This window comes from Pogoniulus pusillus, chromosome 20 (genome assembly GCF_015220805.1).
Source record: "Pogoniulus pusillus isolate bPogPus1 chromosome 20, bPogPus1.pri, whole genome shotgun sequence".
Taxonomy (NCBI): domain Eukaryota; kingdom Metazoa; phylum Chordata; class Aves; order Piciformes; family Lybiidae; genus Pogoniulus; species Pogoniulus pusillus.
This window is the reverse complement of record NC_087283.1, coordinates 19,663,012-19,680,021: the sequence shown is the minus strand read 5'-3', so window position 1 is coordinate 19,680,021 and position 17,010 is coordinate 19,663,012. Positions and strand designations below refer to the sequence as shown.

The 17,010-nt window shown below is 53.2% G+C and overlaps 2 protein-coding genes across 5 annotated transcripts; one reads left to right on the top strand and one right to left on the bottom strand.

The window, feature by feature from the left end:
- On the bottom strand, window positions 1–5,849 carry TRADD (TNFRSF1A associated via death domain). Its single transcript, XM_064160472.1, has 4 exons — window positions 5,703–5,849; window positions 3,319–3,596; window positions 1,518–1,710; window positions 1–868 (listed from the first exon to the last, which is right to left on the bottom strand). Exons 1-4 carry the CDS (start codon window positions 5,842–5,844, stop codon window positions 561–563), a joined length of 921 nt encoding a protein of 306 aa, XP_064016542.1. The 5' UTR covers window positions 5,845–5,849; the 3' UTR covers window positions 1–560.
- FBXL8 (F-box and leucine rich repeat protein 8) lies at window positions 5,733–16,798 on the top strand. 4 transcript variants are annotated; one of them, XR_010306094.1, is made up of 6 exons: window positions 5,733–5,805; window positions 6,324–6,476; window positions 7,395–7,568; window positions 11,921–12,145; window positions 14,021–15,436; window positions 16,481–16,798. XR_010306094.1 is itself a non-coding variant. In XM_064160469.1 (5 exons), exons 4-5 carry the CDS (start codon window positions 11,979–11,981, stop codon window positions 14,997–14,999), a joined length of 1,146 nt encoding a protein of 381 aa, XP_064016539.1. In that variant the 5' UTR covers window positions 5,733–5,805; window positions 6,324–6,476; window positions 7,395–7,568; window positions 11,921–11,978; the 3' UTR covers window positions 15,000–16,412. The 4 variants fall into 4 exon arrangements, 3 of the variants coding, with proteins under 3 accessions (XP_064016539.1, XP_064016540.1, XP_064016541.1); XM_064160469.1 differs by lacking the exon at window positions 16,481–16,798 and having other exon boundaries at window positions 14,021–16,412; XM_064160470.1 differs by lacking the exons at window positions 5,733–5,805; window positions 16,481–16,798 and adding an exon at window positions 6,076–6,199 and having other exon boundaries at window positions 14,021–16,412.
- The last annotated feature ends 212 nt before the right edge of the window (window positions 16,799–17,010 follow it).

Below are 17,010 nucleotides of genomic sequence, written 5' to 3'. Positions count from 1 at the left end.
TAAAAGGGAAACCTTCAGGTGGTGAGAGGTGGGCAGGAGCTCTGCTAGAGTAGAGCAGGACAGAGGCCCTTGCCACAGATGTTCCTCACTTGAAGAACAAAGAGAAAGAGTATAAAAGTGACTTTTCCTTGACTTCCCCTCTGGTTTTGCTTGGTGTCATGCCTCAGGCATAAATGTCTTCAATATAAAAAACCCCACCTTGCAGTAGGTGGCCCTGGGCCACAGCCTGAGAAACAGTGCCCTTGTCTGTTTCCCAGAGACATTCTCTGAGGTGCCATCCTTATTCTTCTCCTCTCCCCCTGGGGCACTCCAGCTAGCTGCTTGCTTCCCTGTGACAGCTGAGTCCCAAAGGAAGCCAGGCTGAAAGCCTCTCTCAGCAGTTCACAGGAGGCTAAGGTAGAAACAGAATGAAATAAGGAACCTCTCCCCTGGGCACAGAACCTCTCCCCTGGGCATTCCCACCTGCACAGAAGCCTGTGGTGGTTTTCAGGACACTGGCAGCAGTCCCATGCACTGGCTAAAGCGAGAGAGCCCTCGGCAACGCCGCTGCCCTTTGGGCTCTAGGAGCAGTCCTCAGTGGAGTGGAGGCCCAGGAGCTCCTCAGCCAAGCTGATGAGACCGTTTTCTTCCAGGGCTGAGATCAGCCGTGCTATTGTGGCCTTCTTGCCCTCTGACTGGATGAACCTGAGGAGCATCTGGTAGGCCTGTTCATAGAGTCCCTCGCGGTCGTACTCCAGGGCCAGGTTATCGATGGCAGGGTCACGCAGCGCCCGGCAGCTCCTCTGCAGAGAGCGAGCCACCTGCTTCCACTTCTTGGACACCAGCTTGGCAAACTTCTGGTGGTCATCTGGCAGGAGGGGTCTGTTGGCTGAAAGGGACAGAGGGCAGCTGAAAACACAGGGGTTTCACGGCTGATGTGTTGCAGCTGGGGCCAGACCCCGAGGTGCGCTCAGTATCCCGTGGAGCAGGGAGTCTGTTCAGTGTCCACAGCAGGTCATGGCGCTGCTGTGAAGCTGCTCTGCTTGTCCTCTGCTGTTTTTAACGCCAGGGCAGTACTGTGACTTTGGAGCAGAAATGCAAGAGCAGCAAAGCCAGAGGGACTTGCTCCACCGTGGGCTTGGGGTCATGCACACATCGCTGCGTGCTCCCACAGCTCCTCCACCACTGGCAAAGGGACAAGTGTCTGGAGTGAGCCCTGTCTCAGCCAAAGGATGTGGAGGAAGAGAAAACTACTCTGTGTTCTTTCAGTATAAAGGGGGTTTGAAATGCAAGGAACCTGGATGGGACACTGACTCTGAAACATCTGTTCTGTGCCACCGCAGAAACCAGGCTGAGGCCTGGTCTGAAGCAGTGTGGCAGTATCTTAAGACTACTATAAAGCCTTTCTTATGTCATGATGGAAAATACTTCATTCTATCTGAGGCAGACCCCCACATTTAGTTCAATTAATCCACTCTTTGGGGCTCTGAGGTGAGGAAGACCAAGGGCTCTCTCTTGGTCAGTTCTTGGCTACTCACCAAATACTTGTCCCTGAAAGACGAAGGTGACTTGTGGGGAAAGGGAGCTGCCTTGAGAAGAAGGAGGTAGAGATGGGGGGCTCAGAGGGGTGCAGTCTTTTACAGCTACGTTGTTGTTGATGCTCTGGTGAACAGTCAGGCTCTTGAGGGATTCCTCCAGCTCTGTGATCTCCTCATCCCGCAGGCGGTCAGGCTGTAAAGCAGATGGCATCGGTGGGTCACCAGTGGCAGCTTAAGAGAATGGTCTTGAGAGAGAGAAGCATTGAGGTAGCTGCAGCAGGAGTTGTACACTGCCCAGATGTGGTAGTCTGCTGGAATTCTGGTTGTAAATGTGTGAATCTGAATCTGTGTGGCATGAAACAGGCAATCTCCCCTGCCTGGGTTTTTTACATGCAGCACTGAGTGCTTACAAGTCACACAAAACTCGTCCACATCTGCTTTCAGCAGCCCTCTGCAAGGGTTAGGCTGCACCAGAGGCAGTGTAGCTTCTCTGACTTACTCTGTGTGAGGGCTAGAGCCTGCAAATAGAGTGACTTGATCAAACAGTCACTTGGCCACCAAAGCAGGCAGCTCCTGATGCTCCCTTTCTTTCCCTCTGCCCCCTCATGACTTACTTTTGTCACTTCTGGATCCTCTCCAAGACAGTTTTTCTCACCAAGAGAAAACAATTCTGATCTCTGGTAATGAGGGAAGGGGTAAGGAGGGCAAAGACCAGGGCAAGAGCCAAATCTGGTGAGTGCTTTCAGTGCAGTGTTCAGCTCACAGGCAACAGGTACCCAGCACTGGTGTCAGCTCTCTGACCATTGCACAGTTAGGCAAGCAGTTGTGGTGATCTGAGAAGCAGCCCAGTCAGCTAGCTCAGCAGAGGCAGGCAGCAGCAAGCAGAAGCTGACAGGGTATGGAAGATCCCCATTGCAGGTTTGGTCTGGGGCTGAAAGGTCTGTATTTCATTCTCTGTGCTTGAGGAAAAGCAGCCTGGCAAAAGATGCTCTGGTGTCTACACCTTCTTTAGTCAATGGTGACTACCTATTTCTTAGCATCATCTAGGAGGAACCGGGGCTATGAAGTGTTCCTAGTTCCAAGTGGGGGGAAAAAAAGAGGAGAAAAGCACCAAGTTTAATCATGTCAAGTGCCTTGGATCTGTGGTGAGATGACAACATCTCACTGCTGTTGCTAGCAGGATTAGAGTGCTGCTGCCAAAGTGTGCAGTGAGCTAGATGCTGGGTATGACCCCCAGGAGAGAGAGGCTCTGCCTTCAGAAGGGCAGCCTGTTGCTGCTGGCAGCAGATGCTGTGTGTCCCCACTCTGTGGTGTGCTCTTGGTGTAACATGGAGTGTGTGTTCACGCTCACTACCAGCTGCAGTCACCACTGCTGCTCTCAGAGAAGCTGGTGCGTGAGGCAGAGGAGGAAAATGCTGAGGAGTGATGGTTCCACACACAGCTGTGGCCTCTCTGCCTGCCTCACAGGCATATCAAGGCATACTTGGATCGTGCTCTCAGCTGGACCTTCTGGAACTTCTCATCTTCGTGGTGGTAATGACCACACTAATTGTTGTGCACACAGCACAGTGACTTGGCACAAGCTCTGGTTTAGATAACTGCTGCTCTTTCACAAAGGTGCACAGCTCTTTGCTGGGGAAAGGTAGAGCTGTTTCTCCATATTACAGTGGAGAGCTGAAGGATGGAGAGGAGGGGTCTACAACCCAGCTCTGCTGCAGCAGAGCAAGATCTGCATCCACCTTCTTAAGCCCTCTGCTACTGCTCCTCACCGCTTGCCTGGCCTCCATCCCTCTCCACTCACCTTTTCCCTGTAGATGCACTCCAGGCAGTGATCCTCATCCTTCAGCACGTCATCAAGGTGCTCACTGCCAGCCTTCAGCTGCATTTCAAGAGGCACTGTGGTCACGGCCAAGGAGAGCTGGAGGTGGCTCTGGAGGGCCTTGCGGAGGGCTCCGTCGCGGTAGCTCTGCAGGAAGCGGCGGCAGCTCTCCCGCTGGCAGAACTTGAGCTGCACGATCAGGTGTGGGTGGCTGCAGTGCACTTTGAGCACGTCCACACCATTCGTGCTGCCGGTGCAGTCTGGCAGGGAGAAGTGAGCAGAGTCACTATCCAGGCATGAGACAGACAACCCAGACCCACTCTCATCCACCACCAAGCCTGCAATGAGGAGAAGCTTTTGAATCTTCTCCTCTCTCTGACTGAGTCCCCTGGGACGAAACACCTGTACGTGAAACCAAGAGGAAGGGATTCAGCTTTTGCTGCCCTGCCACCATCAATTCCCCTGAAGCATGGTGTCCAACAGAAGCCAGGAGGCAGTTATCCCAGTCCTCTTTACTAAGGGAGGTTAGAAGGCTGAGGTTTGGACAGAAATGGTTATGCTAAACTGGTGGCACAGGGAAGTGTTACTACAGCTGAGCTCAGTGCTTGGTCAGGCTTCAGCCCTTGTGACTGGTGTCTTAGTAGTAATAAAGGTGCTGGCAAGAGACTCAATAATTCTTCCCCACCTCATGCCTGAAGGTAACTTTTAGCTGGCTCTGAACCTTGAACCTGTCTTACAAAAGGCAAAGGATTAATCCAGCCACAGGAAATTTAGTCTGCTGGAGACTGGCAAAGGTCTTGTGCACAGATAATTCGCTGTAAAAAAAAGTAAGGATAAGCCAGGGATGTACCTTGCAACACTGGTGTGGGAGAAGCACACAACCTTTTGGCTTGCTAAAGTCTTTTGCACAGATAGTTAATTCACTGTAAAAATCCAAGTAAGGATAAGCCAGGGATGTCCAACATTGGTGTGGAGGAAGCACACAACCTTTTGGCTTGCTAAGGTCTTTTGCACAGGTAGTTAATTCACTGTAAAAATCCAAGGATAAGCCAGGGATGTCCAACATTGGTGTGGGAGAAGCACACAACCTTTTGGCTTGCTAAGGTCTTTTGCACAGATAGTTAATTCACTGTAAAAATCCAAGTAAGGATAAGCCAGGGATGTCCAACATTGGTGTGGGAGAAGCACACAACCTTTTGGCTTGCTAAGGTCTTTTGCACAGATAGTTAATTCACTGTAAAAATCCAAGTAAGGATAAGCCAGGGATGTCCAACATTGGTGTGGAGGAAGCACACAACCTTTTGGCTTGCTAAGGTCTTTTGCACAGGTAGTTAATTCACTGTAAAAATCCAAGGATAAGCCAGGGATGTCCAACATTGGTGTGGAGGAAGCACACTACCTTTTGGCTTGCTAAGGTCTTTTGCACAGATAGTTAATTCACTGTAAAAATCCAAGTAAGGATAAGCCAGGGATGTCCAACATTGGTGTGGAGGAAGCACACTACCTTTTGGCTTGCTAAGGTCTTTTGCACAGATAGTTAATTCATTGTAAAAATCCAAGTAAGGATAAGCCAGGGATGTCCAACATTGGTGTGTGAGGAGCATGAGTGACATGAACAACAAAAGCCAGCCCAGGCCTCCATTCTTCCTTCCCCCAGCAAAATGTAATCTTGATTAGCTGTGCACATTGATCTTGTTTCTACATGGATTTTAGGTGCCAGTTCAGAGTATGTGTTTCTCTCTTTCTTGCAGCAGAGGCCTGGCTGCATTGCTCCCAGACCAGAACTGAGCTCTTGGGCCCCTCACTGCGTGAGGCTGTACAGAGGTGCCAGCTCTGACTGACACCACATCAGGTAATTCTAAGGCATGGGTCACTTGGCCCACTGAAGCAGGGTCAGCTCTGAGGTCATGCCAAGTTGCTCAGGGCTCTATCCTGTCTCATTTTGAGACCCCTCAAGGATGGAGCATGCACAGTTGCTCTGGGCAATTGCTTGACTGTCCCTGTAGGGAAAATGTTTGTCCTTATGTCTGGTGTCTACCTCTCTTGTTTTAATTTGTGTCTGCTGCCTCTCATCTCCTATGCACCACTGTGATGAGTGTGGCTCCATCTCCACCTCCCTGTAGGCTGTTGGTAGGTCTCCTTTCTCCAGGCTGAACAGGTCCAACCCCCTCAGCCTCTCCTCACAAAACAAGTGCTGCAGCCCCCAACCATCTTAGTAGTGGACCTTTGCTCAACCCCACTTCATTGTCTGTCTTAAATAGAGCGAGCACCAGCTCTCCTTACCCCTTGGCTGCAAGGTTAAAGAAAGGCATGGCACTGTGTGAAGAGATGAGACAGTGTGCCAAGACACCAGAGAGGATGGGTACCTGCTAATGCCAGCTTCAGTGCCTTGAACACATGAGGCTTCTTCTGGGAGCTCTCGTAGAGAGCCGGCAGAGCGATGGTCTCGCAGGTGGACTGCAGGAAGAGGTAAGCGCTGCCAATCCAAGGAGGGGAGCTGCCTGCCATCTTCAGTGCCCTGCAAAATCACACAGGGGAGCTGAGACACCACAGGGATCTAGGGGATTTAGCCCTTTTTCCTAGAGGAGGTGGTGATGTCACTGCAGCAGGTGTAACCTTTTGGGGAGTTGAGTGCTCTGTAAAGCACAGCAAGACCTGGTGTCCCAAAGACTTGGCAGCTCACAGAGCTCTGCTTTCATTTTCCATTGAGCTCTGTTCATTTTGTAGTACAGAGAGGCTCTGAAGCAGAGTTTCAGGCTTGTGTCTCTGCCCAGCCAGGCTGGCAAAGGCTAAAGACACATTGTTGGGGTTCTCCATGGAGCAGCCCAAGTTGTAGCAGGTTCACATGGACTGAAGCCCCATTGTAGGCAGAGTTTTACCCCGAGGTCCTGGTTACAGGACATGTTACAGACCCCAGGATGCTCAGGGCTATCCCTCTGCTGTACAAGCTCATTTATTATTCTTCTCTCACTGTTCATCTCTTGCAGCACTGCAGCTAGAAGGCTGGCAGCACATCCATGTCTCCGTTCTCATCACACCCATTCCTCACTGCCTAGCCAAAGCAGCACTTCCATCTACCACAGCTGCACCCAACTTGGATCCCGAGACAACGACCAACTAAAACACCGCCCAGACAACAGGTACTCGGAATGGAAAAGCTGTGCTAGACTGGGCAGTGCCAGGCTGAGCTGTGACAGCTGGACAGCTGGAGAGCAGCTCAGGAGACAGCCACGGACACCTCTCTTTTCTGGTGCATAGGCAAACTGAGCGTGTCTGTGGCCTGGACACTAGAAGCCACTTGAAGCTGCTCCCACAGAGAGCAGTGCGTGGAGCCAGCCCTTCCATCACATCCTAGTAACAAGTAATCTGGGGCTTTTGGCTGAGCCCCAGTCTCAAGTCCTGCCCCTTCTCTAACTGTTTGCTTGCTCGTCTGTCACACTATCAGCTGCTTCCCCACAGGCATCCTTTTCTTCCTGCTTTCTGCACTCTTGCTCAACCTCAGCAGCAATCCTACGGCTGCCAAGCACTGGCCTGACAGTCTGACTGCTGGCCACAACAGTGTTCCTTATACTGTGGACGTGAAGATCTTTTGTCAGCAGGGGCTGCCAGACCAAGAACGATGACCTCTCATGGGCAGGCTGCCCTCCAGATAGTAGCTGGGGTTGGGAAGCATTTCCATCCCTTGCAGCATATCAAACTGAGGCACTGTATAACCTTGAGCTATGTGCAGCACAGAAGCCTTTCACTTGCTCAGAAAACACAGGAAATAACCAGGAAATCATAAAATTCAGACTGAACTTGGAGTTCAAGGGGTGTCTGTGGGATGCAGGAGTGCTCCCAGTCCATGGGCTCCTGGATCACACAGGCCTTTTAGAAAAGCATCTCAGAAAGAGGAGGAGAATGGATTGCTGCTGCAGTCTGAGCCTCCAGATTTGGGATCTGGGCACACATCTCCTAGGATCTTGCAGAGAGAGGGTGACAAAATGTAACAACTTAGAAAAATGACAGGCATGGATTAATGAAAAGATTAAACCCACAGGACCATTTCTCATTTGCAGAGCTGCCCACCAGCCAGTGGCATGTGAAGTACCAGCACCCTGTGTCAGCCTGTTCCCGTCACTACATCACTGACCTTTCCTCACACAGCCTAGGCTCTTGCTCCCCAACACCTGCCTGGTTCCACTCAGCAACACTGGGGAAGCTGGAAATCACACCAGGCTTCCAAAAGCCAGGTAAGGAGGAGCCCTTTGCTGTTGTGCCCCTTGGATGTTATCTCAACTTTCCAGTGTAAACTGCCCCGTCCCAGTCCCCGCTCGGCAGCGTGGATCTAATCGGCAGCCAAGCCCTTGTGGGATGTCCTAGCAAGCCCACCGCAGGCGGTAGGTAAGCAGGTACTGAGCAAATGAGGTGTAAATAGGCGTGGGGTGAGCCAGCGCTGCCTGCCTCGCAGACTTTGGCACGGGTCGGGCTGCTCCTGGTCTCAGTTCTCGTAAATGACCTAAGTGGAGCGGGGCCGGGGCTGCTGCCTGTGTTTTAGGGGAAAAGAGCCGGCGGGGGAGGTGAGTCCAGGTAGCCGCCACCCCGGGCACCGCCGGGCTGTGCCACCCGCGGTGACAGCGCGGGTACCGCGCCGCCTGCCTGCTCCTGTGAGCTCAAACGCCGGGGGCTGCTGAGCTGCCCCGTGAACGCCCCGGGCCCGCCGCCCCCCCGGCGGGGCAGTCCTGGGAGATCCGCAGAGCTCCCTGCCCGCCGGACCCTGCCCTGCCCTGCCCAGCCCCCGCGGGACGCGCCTGGCACGGCCCACGGCTCCCGGCGCACGCCGCCCCACGGCCACCCCCGACTCCCATCCAGCCGCCGGAACCCGGCCCCGCCACCCCATCCACCGGCCCGCTGCTGCTTGAGCCCCGTCCGGTGGCCCCGGGTGGCTTTACCTCCTGCCGCCGCCGCCGCCGCCGTCCGGCCTCGCCGCCGCCGCTGCCACTTCCGCCTCTGCGCGGCGGCGCAGGCTGCTCCGCGCCGGGGCAGCGGCAGGCGGGCCCCGGTGAGCCGCGGTGAGTGCGGGTCAAGGGGGACGGTCGACACAGGCGCACGCACACCCTCCCCAGGCTGGTGGCTCGGGGGGCAGCTGGCCCTCGCCCGTCCGCTTGGCCACTCGAGTCGGCGAAGGTATCGAGGGTGTGCGGGTGTCGGTGAGCATATGGAGGGTGCTGCTGGCGTTAGGCGGGCGTCTAGAGGGTGCTGTGCGGGGGGATACCTGGGGTGCGGAGGTGTTGGTGGGGTTATACAACGTGTGCTGGTGCAGCTGAGCATATTTAGGTTTGGGATAGTCAGCCGTGACCCAGTCCCAGTGGCTGAAGAGCTGCCCTCTGGCTGAGACCACAAGCGTGCCCCGGTCCATCCCTGGGGAGGAAAGCAGGGTTGGCTGATGGCACCACAAGGCTGGTGTGTCCCAGCTGGCACCCATCAGCTTTCCCTTGTGACACTGCTAACGAGAGTGAATGGTGGAAAGATAGATTAGGTTTGTGGTAACTGAGCAGTGGAGGAGGCTAATTTCTCACATCCTCCCTTCCTTGATGCTCGTTTTGGAAAGGTGTCCCATGATAATTTGAGGAACACAGTAACTGCAGCATCTGTAGCATCATTCAGGGTTGTTCATTTGCTCAGGAGGGAAGAGACATTAACGATGTGGAGTTTCCTTCTCCAAGCAAATCCATGAGCTGCTGTCTGAGAGTGCAGTGGAAGAAGGAGGAAAACTCCCAGAAGAAAGGAGAAGGGAGCCTGGTGCCGTCGGTGAAAGCAGTGCTGACACAAGGGACCCCTGAGACTCTGGTTAGCAAAAGGAGCAGTATGATGCTGAGCTCTGCAAGCAGGTAGGGACACCTGGGCTGGTCCTTACATCTCCTGCTGGAGAGGTGAGGTGATGGTGTCCATGTAAGTGTTGAATACTGCTGTGTGTGCTGGAAGAGTCCTTCCTGCAGCAACACCTGACCGATCTCCCACCTCTTCCCGAGGCTGTTAGCTCCACTGTGCTGCTCTGGGCAACTGAACAGAGAGAGCAAAGCAGCTCTTCCTGTCTTGATGAGAGGGTTCTGTGGCAAGCAAAGCCAAGGGATGGATTTGGCTCTGCATTGCTCCGCCTCAGGTAGCAGCCTCCCACTCAAGGCTGCTCTCCTCTTGCAGAGAGCGAACAGAGGGGTAACAGCAGCCCCTTTGTTTGTCCCCAGCTGCAGAGAAGCTGGCAGGGGCCTAGGGCCAGGTTTGATGCCCATGCACTTGGTGCTGTCAGTCTGGCACTCTCCAGGGTGGTGAACTTCAAACAAAAATGGGAAACAGTAGGAAATACAGTTTTGACATAATTGACATAAATCCCTGAAGGGGTTAATCCAAGCTGGCTCTCCTGTGGGTTCTGGTTACAGGGTCAGGACCTGGGGAGCAGGCAGCACCCACTGTCTCCATCTGAGTCAACAGGCCTGGTGGTGCCAGTGCTTCTGCAAACTGGGCATTTCCTTGCTGATAAGTTGAGCAGCAGCTTTTGAGTTCATGCATTAAGGGTTCATGAGGTTAAGTAATCACAGAGATCCCAGCCTTCCCTGCGCCCAGAGCCAGCTGGGAACCACAGGGTGAGTTGCTGTGTGGAGCACCACCCTTTCATGTCCTCTAACATTTCCTCCTTGAAGCTTATTTGTCTACTCTGTATTGAAGGGAAAGAAAAGGGCAGGTAAGAGCTAAGCTTCCCTTCCTCTAAGCCTTGCTGAGTGGAGGCTTTCAGGGAGCACTCCGTGGCTGGGGGGGAATCAGAGTGCTTGATAAGCACTTGGTGTTTCACCCTGTTGTTTCCTGCTTGGGAAGTGAAGCTGCCGGTGAGGGGAGAGGCTGCAGCACACCATTTGGGAGTCAGGGTTCGGTGGTGTGTCTGCTGGGATGGGACGGGGGGGGGGGGAGGAAGGGCGCTGGAGGCGGAGGAGGAAAGGCTGCCCATCTGTGTGTTCCCTTACAGCGTGGCGCAGCATCCCACTCCCACTCTGCGGGCAGGGAGGGCCTCTCTCCCTGGGCTCTCTCCCAGCTGTTGTTATTTTTGTCATCTCCCTCTCCTCTGCTCCTCCCTCTGGGGTGCTGGGAGCCGCGGGCAGGCGCAGGGGATGACAGGCGCTGCTCCCAGAGGTAGGTGGAACTGGAGAGGGTGTCGTGGCAGGGGCTGCTTTCCCAGCTGCTCGGCTCGCAGGCTGCGCTGGGCATCTTGCCCGAGCACAGCACCAGTTCTTGTTTGGACTGGGGCTGCTCGCTCCCAGGCACGTTCTGCCTGGCTTCCTTGGGGCTTGCTGTGCAGAGAGCCGAGGAGGCTGGGCAGAGCCAGCGGCGCTGCTCTGTCGGGTGGTGACTCAAGCGCCGAGATCCTGCAGGGCTGCCGAGAGCCGCTCCAAGCTTGGCTGGCCTCGCCAGGGCGGGCAGGCAGGCAGGAGAACTGAGCCAACTCCCAGCCTTCACAGACCGGGAACTGTGCTCCTCGCTGACTCAAAGCCGTGCAGTTACTTAAAGTGACAGTGAGAATTTTGCCTTTCTGCATGTATTCCTGCTCTCAGGACATCTGCTTCAGCTTTTCCTTGGCTAGAAGTGCCTTCTTACTTTCTAACAGAGTCAAAACCTGGTTCAGAGAAGCTGCACACATGAGGTTTTGCAGAATCATGGAGTCACCTAGTTCCATTCTCAGTCAAATATGGGTCTGTGAGGCTGTTCTGGAGGTGCTGAAGCCAAGCCTGGATGAGGCACTTAGTGCCATGGTCTGCTTGATTGGCTAGGGCTGGGTGCTAGGTTGGACTGGATGATCTTGGAGGTCTCTTCCAACCTGCTTGATTCTATGAAAAGTGTCACTCACCTTGACTGAAAAGCAAAAATGCCACACCCCAAGGTGTGCCAAACAGTTGGCCCAACAGATTTGCCTCAGCTTTGTGTTCCAGTTCAAGATTTGGTGATATCTCAAGTTTCTTCTCTGTGATTTAGTTGCATTTGTTTGATATCACAGAACCTTAGAGGTTGGGTGTGCCCAACAACAGCAATGGCAGCTTTGGGGACATCCCTGAATTCTTCTTCTGGAATTTTCTCACCCCAGTCACAGAACTTTAGAAGTTGGAAGGGACCTCCAGAGATCATCAAGTCCAACCTCCCTGCTAAGCCTGGGTCACCCGGGGTAGCCCACACAGAAATGCATCCAGGGGGTGTTTTAAAGTCTCCAGAGAAAGGAAACTCCACAACCCACCCTGGGCAGCCTGTTCCAGGGCTCTCTCACCCTCACCATGGAGAAGTTCCTCCTCATGTTAAGGTGGAACATTCTGTGTTCCAGTTTGTAGCTGTTGCTCCTTGTCTTACTGCTGTGCACCACCAAAGAGATTGGTCCCCTCCACTTGACACCCACTCCTCAGGTATTGATAGGCATTGATCAGATCTTCCCTCAGTCTTATCTTCTCCAGACTGAACAGCCCCAGGGCTCTCGGTCTCAGCCCCAGGTTTCTCAGTTTCAGTTTGTTAAGTAACTCTTAATGTGATTGTGTCTCTTCTTGTGTGTATGTGTGTGTGTGTTCTGACCCAGGGACCTTTGAGAAGGAACAGCTGGTTTGGAAGCTTTCCCCCAATTTAAAGCTGATTGAATGGGCAAAATGCCTGCTCCAGAGCTGTGGAACTGCATCCCAGAAGAAATCCTCATCCAGATTTTCCACTATCTTCCTCTTCGAGACAGACACACAGTCTTCTTTGTGTGCAGACAGTGGGCTGCAGCTGTTTCTTCTAGCTCTGTCTGGCATTTCACAGAGATCAGGTAAGAGGAGAGGTCTTCTGATTGTCTGATCATCTCTGCAGGCATCATAGAATCATTGAATTGTCAGGGCTGGAAGGGACCTCATGGATCATCCAGTTCCAACTCCCCCTGCCATAGGCAAGGACACCTCGCACTACATCAGGCTGCTCAGAGCCATGCCCAGTCTGGCTTTAAAGACCTCCAGGGATGAGGCTTCCACCACCTCCCTGGTACAACCTGGGCCAGACTCTCACCACTCTCATGCTGAAGAACTTCCTCCTAACATCCAATCTGAATCTACCCACTTCTAGTTTTGTTCCATTCCCCCCAGTCCTATCACTACCCAGCACCCTAAAAAGTCCCTCCCCAGTTTTCCTGTAGCCCCTTCAGACATTGGGAGGCCGCAATAAGGTCTCCTTGGAGCCTTCACTTCTCCAGACTGAACATCCCCAACTCTATCAGCCCACAGCAGAGCAGCTCCATCCCTGTGATCATCCTCATGGCCCTCCTCTGGACACACTCCAGCCTCTCCAGACCTTTCCTGTCACAGGGCTCCAGAACTGAGCACAGTGCTCCAGGTTGGGTCTCATCAGAGAGACAGAGGGGCAGAATCCTCTCCCTTGCCCTGCTGCCCACACTGCTCTTGCTGCAGCCCAGGCTCTGCTTGGCTCTCTGGGCTGCCAGTGCACACTGATGGCTCACATCAAGCTTTCATCCACCAGCACCCCCAAGTCCCTCTCCCCAGGGCTGCTCTCTAGCCAGTCACTGCCCAGATCATGAGATCCTTGTTTTTAGCCTGTCAAACACATAACACCTCTCTACTCTTTGAAAATGGCAAGAGGTACTAACTAGTCAGCTTCATGACCCTCCTGTGATGGATCTTTCTGGGAGCTGATCTTGCCATGTGACTCACAGTCACAGTGTGGGAGAAGTTGGAAGAGATACTCCAGACATGATCTAGTCTCGTTTCCCTGCCCATGCAGTTTCACCTGGGGCAGGTGTCAAGGTCCAGAGAACAGAGATTAGCAATCTCCCTGGCCAAAGGAGCAAAATCTGGTCTTAGAGATTTCCGTGTTGTGAGATTAAGGTGCAAGTGAGACCTTAGATCACCACAGAACTATTTATTGAAGGATAAAGTTGAACAAAACAGAGGGAGAGAGAGAAGGGGAGGGGGAGAGAGAGAGAGAACAACAGAGAAAAAGAGAAGCCAGGAAGGAAAAGAGCAGGGATTGTATTACCATCAGCCACAGGTGGCGTGGGGGGGAGAGAGAGAGAGGGAGATGTGTGCGTGGCCCAGGGATGTTCTTCTGGTGGAGGTGCACATGGGTCAAGGTGCACACATTGGCAGGCATTGCTTATGTCTCTTCATACAGTTGTTTAGATGGGTGTCCAGGTGCAGCTCCCCAGGAGATCTTCCTGTGTATTCATACATTTGCAGGGGTCCAACGGTATCTGCTCTGTGCTCAGCATTCACAGAGTCACAGAATGGTAGAGGTTGGAAGGAACCTCCAGAGATTATCGAGTCCAACCTCACTGCCAAGCAGGACCACCCAGGGTAGTTCACACAGGAATGCATCGAGGGGGGTTTTGAAAGTCTCCAGAGAGGGAGACTCCATAACCCCTCTGGGCAGCCTGTTCCAGTGCTCTGTCACCCTCACTGTGAGGAAGTTTCTCATGTTGAGGGGAAACCTTCTGTGCTCCAGTTTGTATCCATTGTTCCTTATCTTATTGCTGTGCACCACCGAGAAGAGATTGGCCCCATCCACCTGACCCCCACCCCTCAGGTATTGGTAGGCATTGGTCAGATCCCCTCTCAGCTTTCTCTTCTCCAGACTATATAGCCCCAGGGCTCTGAGTCTCTCTTCACAGTGACTAAGAGTTATTTTGCCCTTCCAGCTGCGACTCAGAGGATGAAGGAGACATGCTGCAGAGCCTGCCCCACTTCCTCAGCCAAATCAAACACCTGAAGATTGCCTTTGACCAGTCCAAGGAGACAAACCGGAGGAGCGTGATGTGCATCTTGGATCTGCTGGCAAAACAGAACCACAGCCTGCAGCAGCTGTGTGTGGTGTGCCACGGGGAGAACCCCTACTTCTACTCTGGGCAGGACATCCTGCGGAGCATTGCGAAGCTGTGTGCCGCTCCAAACCAGGGAGGCCTTCAGCACCTTGATTTTCGGCACCTGCCCTTCACTCTGGACGCTGAGCTGGTTGAACTCTTGGCTGCCACCAACCCCAACCTGCGGAGCCTGTTCATCAACAACCACACCCTGGTATGCAACGTGCCACCAGACACCATCAGGAAGGTTCTGAGAGCATGCCCCAGGCTCTCAGCCTTGGGGGTTTACTATGCCAGCTTGTCTGACGAGGTGTTTGAGGAGCTGCTGGAGCCTCACCGAGCGCCTTTCTGCCACCTGGATGTTTTGTGCGAGCGCCTGGGCAAGTACACCCCTGTCATCTCGGAACAGCGCTGGGCTGCTGTGAGCCAGAGGCATCCTCAGCTCTCTGTAGACCTCGAGTTTGATCACACCATCCCTGGCTGCAAAATACCCCAGATCCTGAAGCCAAACATCCCTGTGAGCACGCTGCAGCTCAACACCCATAACTACATGGTCAGTCAGATCGGCTTCATCACCTGCAGCTACAGCAGGACTTTAAAGAAGCTGACGCTGCAGACCACCTCCTCAGACGACTTAAATTCCTCCCTAGTGGATCTGGCCAGGCGGTGCAGAAACCTGCTGGAGATCCACTGCTACTGCGTGGTCAGCCAGGAGGTGGTGGAAGCGTTCCTCACGCACTGCCCCGCTCTCAAACAGTACACTTTGAAGGTCACCAAGGAGCAGCACCCCTGGAAACCTGTGACAGTGATTCAGTGAGCGGCTCCTGCTGACCTCCTGGAGCAGTCGTGGGGAGCTGCAGAAGGAGAATGCTGCCAAATGCCCTCTGCACTCGCTGCCAACCTGCTGCCTCACCAGCAGTGGCTCTTGTGTGTGGTGCCCACCTGTTCTGCAGACCAAGCATTTGCACTCCAGTGTGATAAAGGGCTCTACAGAGACACAGAAGTGCCCTCTCTTTCTGGCTGTGCCCACTCCCTCCTTTATGGAATGTGTAGGGCAGATCTCTTTTCCTTCTCTGTTGCTTTATCTAACAGTCACAGAATCACAGAAACATGCATGTTGGAAAAGATGCTGAAGATCAGAAAGTCCAACCTGATCCTGAGTTTACCCTTTGCAGGTTTTTACTGAGGACCTCAGAAAAAAATGATTTTCATTTTGCACAAAAAAAAATACATCTCCAAGTCAAGCTCCTTGTGGTAGGTGCCCAGCAACTGTGTTAAGGTTAAGGTGCTCCCTTAGTTGTCTAAAGATGCCACTTAGTTAAATGAGTGGCAGCTTCAGTGCAGCTGTTTTCTGCCTGGTGGGGTATGTGTCTGTGCAGATCCAGTGAGACACAGCCATGAGCTGTGCTTATCAGGTGGAAAATCCATCAGATGGGTGAATCCATCTGAGTTAGATCCATCTAAAGCTAGCTCCATCTGACCTTGGTAATGCCTGCTGCTTCAGTGATGGGGGGCTCAACTGTTCGCACACTTAACAGCTTGGATGGAAAAGGAGCTGATAGAAAAGGCAGGCAGGAGGAAGAGTCACAAGGTGGCAATGAAAGGCACACGGCCTGCACTTTGCCTTGTCCGTGCTGCCTGTGCCTTGCTTTGCTCAGGAGGGCAAATTTCCAGGGTTAATTGGAAGGCCTTTTGCCAAGTGCTTTGCTTTTATTACACTGGTGGGATTTCCTAGGAGAATGAAGAGTGTGGACAGCTTCTGCATCCAAGAGCTGCATTTGCAGGCAAGTTACCAGGTGTCTGAATTAGCCTCTCTGTTTGCTGCTCTGGGATGCCAAAGGTGTTTTGGTGGTCAGGTGAGCATTATTTGAAGAGCAGTTTCCAAGCTGAAATGACCTAGCATCTGAGAGCTGCGTTTGCAGGCAAGCTGACAGGCCTCTGAATTAGGCTCTCTGTTTGGTGGTCTAGGGGTGCCAAGGGTGTTTTGGTGGTTTGGGTGTGCCAAGGGTGATTTGGTGGTCAGGGGTGCCAAGGGTGTTTTGGTGGTCAGGGGTGCCAAAGGTGTTATGGTGGTCTGGAATGCCAAGGGTGTTATGGTGGTCAGGTGAGCATTATTTGAAGAGCAGTTTCCAAGCTGAAATGATCCTGGCATAAAGGGACACCATGATCACCTTTTTGGAGCTGTCATCTGAAGCCTTCATTGTGATCATAATAAAGCACACTGTCTGGACTCTCTGTGCATCTGTTTTCATCACCCTATGCCCTCACTCAACACCCAAATCGTTTCTCTTCCATCAGATCTGTAGCCAAACCAGCTTAACACCTTGCCACTGATGTGCAGCCCTGAGATCTGACCAGCCCAGTGGAGAGCCACGAGGATGATTGAGGGACTTGAGCATCTGTCCTACGACGAGAGACTGAGAGCCCTGGGGCTGTTTATCTGGAGAAGACTGAGGGGAGATCTCATCAATGTCTATAAGTATCTGAGGGGTAGGGGTCAAGTGTCTGGGGCTGATCTCTGGTGGTGCACAGCAATAAGACAATGAGGGGTGGATACAAACTGGAACACAGAAGGTTCCACCTCAACGTGAGGAGAAACTTTAGAGTGAGGGTGACAGAGCCTTGGAGCAGGCTGCCCAGAGAGGTTGTGGAGTCTCCTTCTCTGGAGACTTTCAAATCCCCCATGGATGCACTCCTCTGTGAACAACTTTGGCACGGGGGTTGGTCCCTTCCAGCCTCTGAAGCTGTGTGATTCTGTGACTGGGGGAGAGAAGATCGCAAGAGGAGAGCGGAGGGACGTCCCCGGAGCTGCCGTTGCTGCCGGCGGA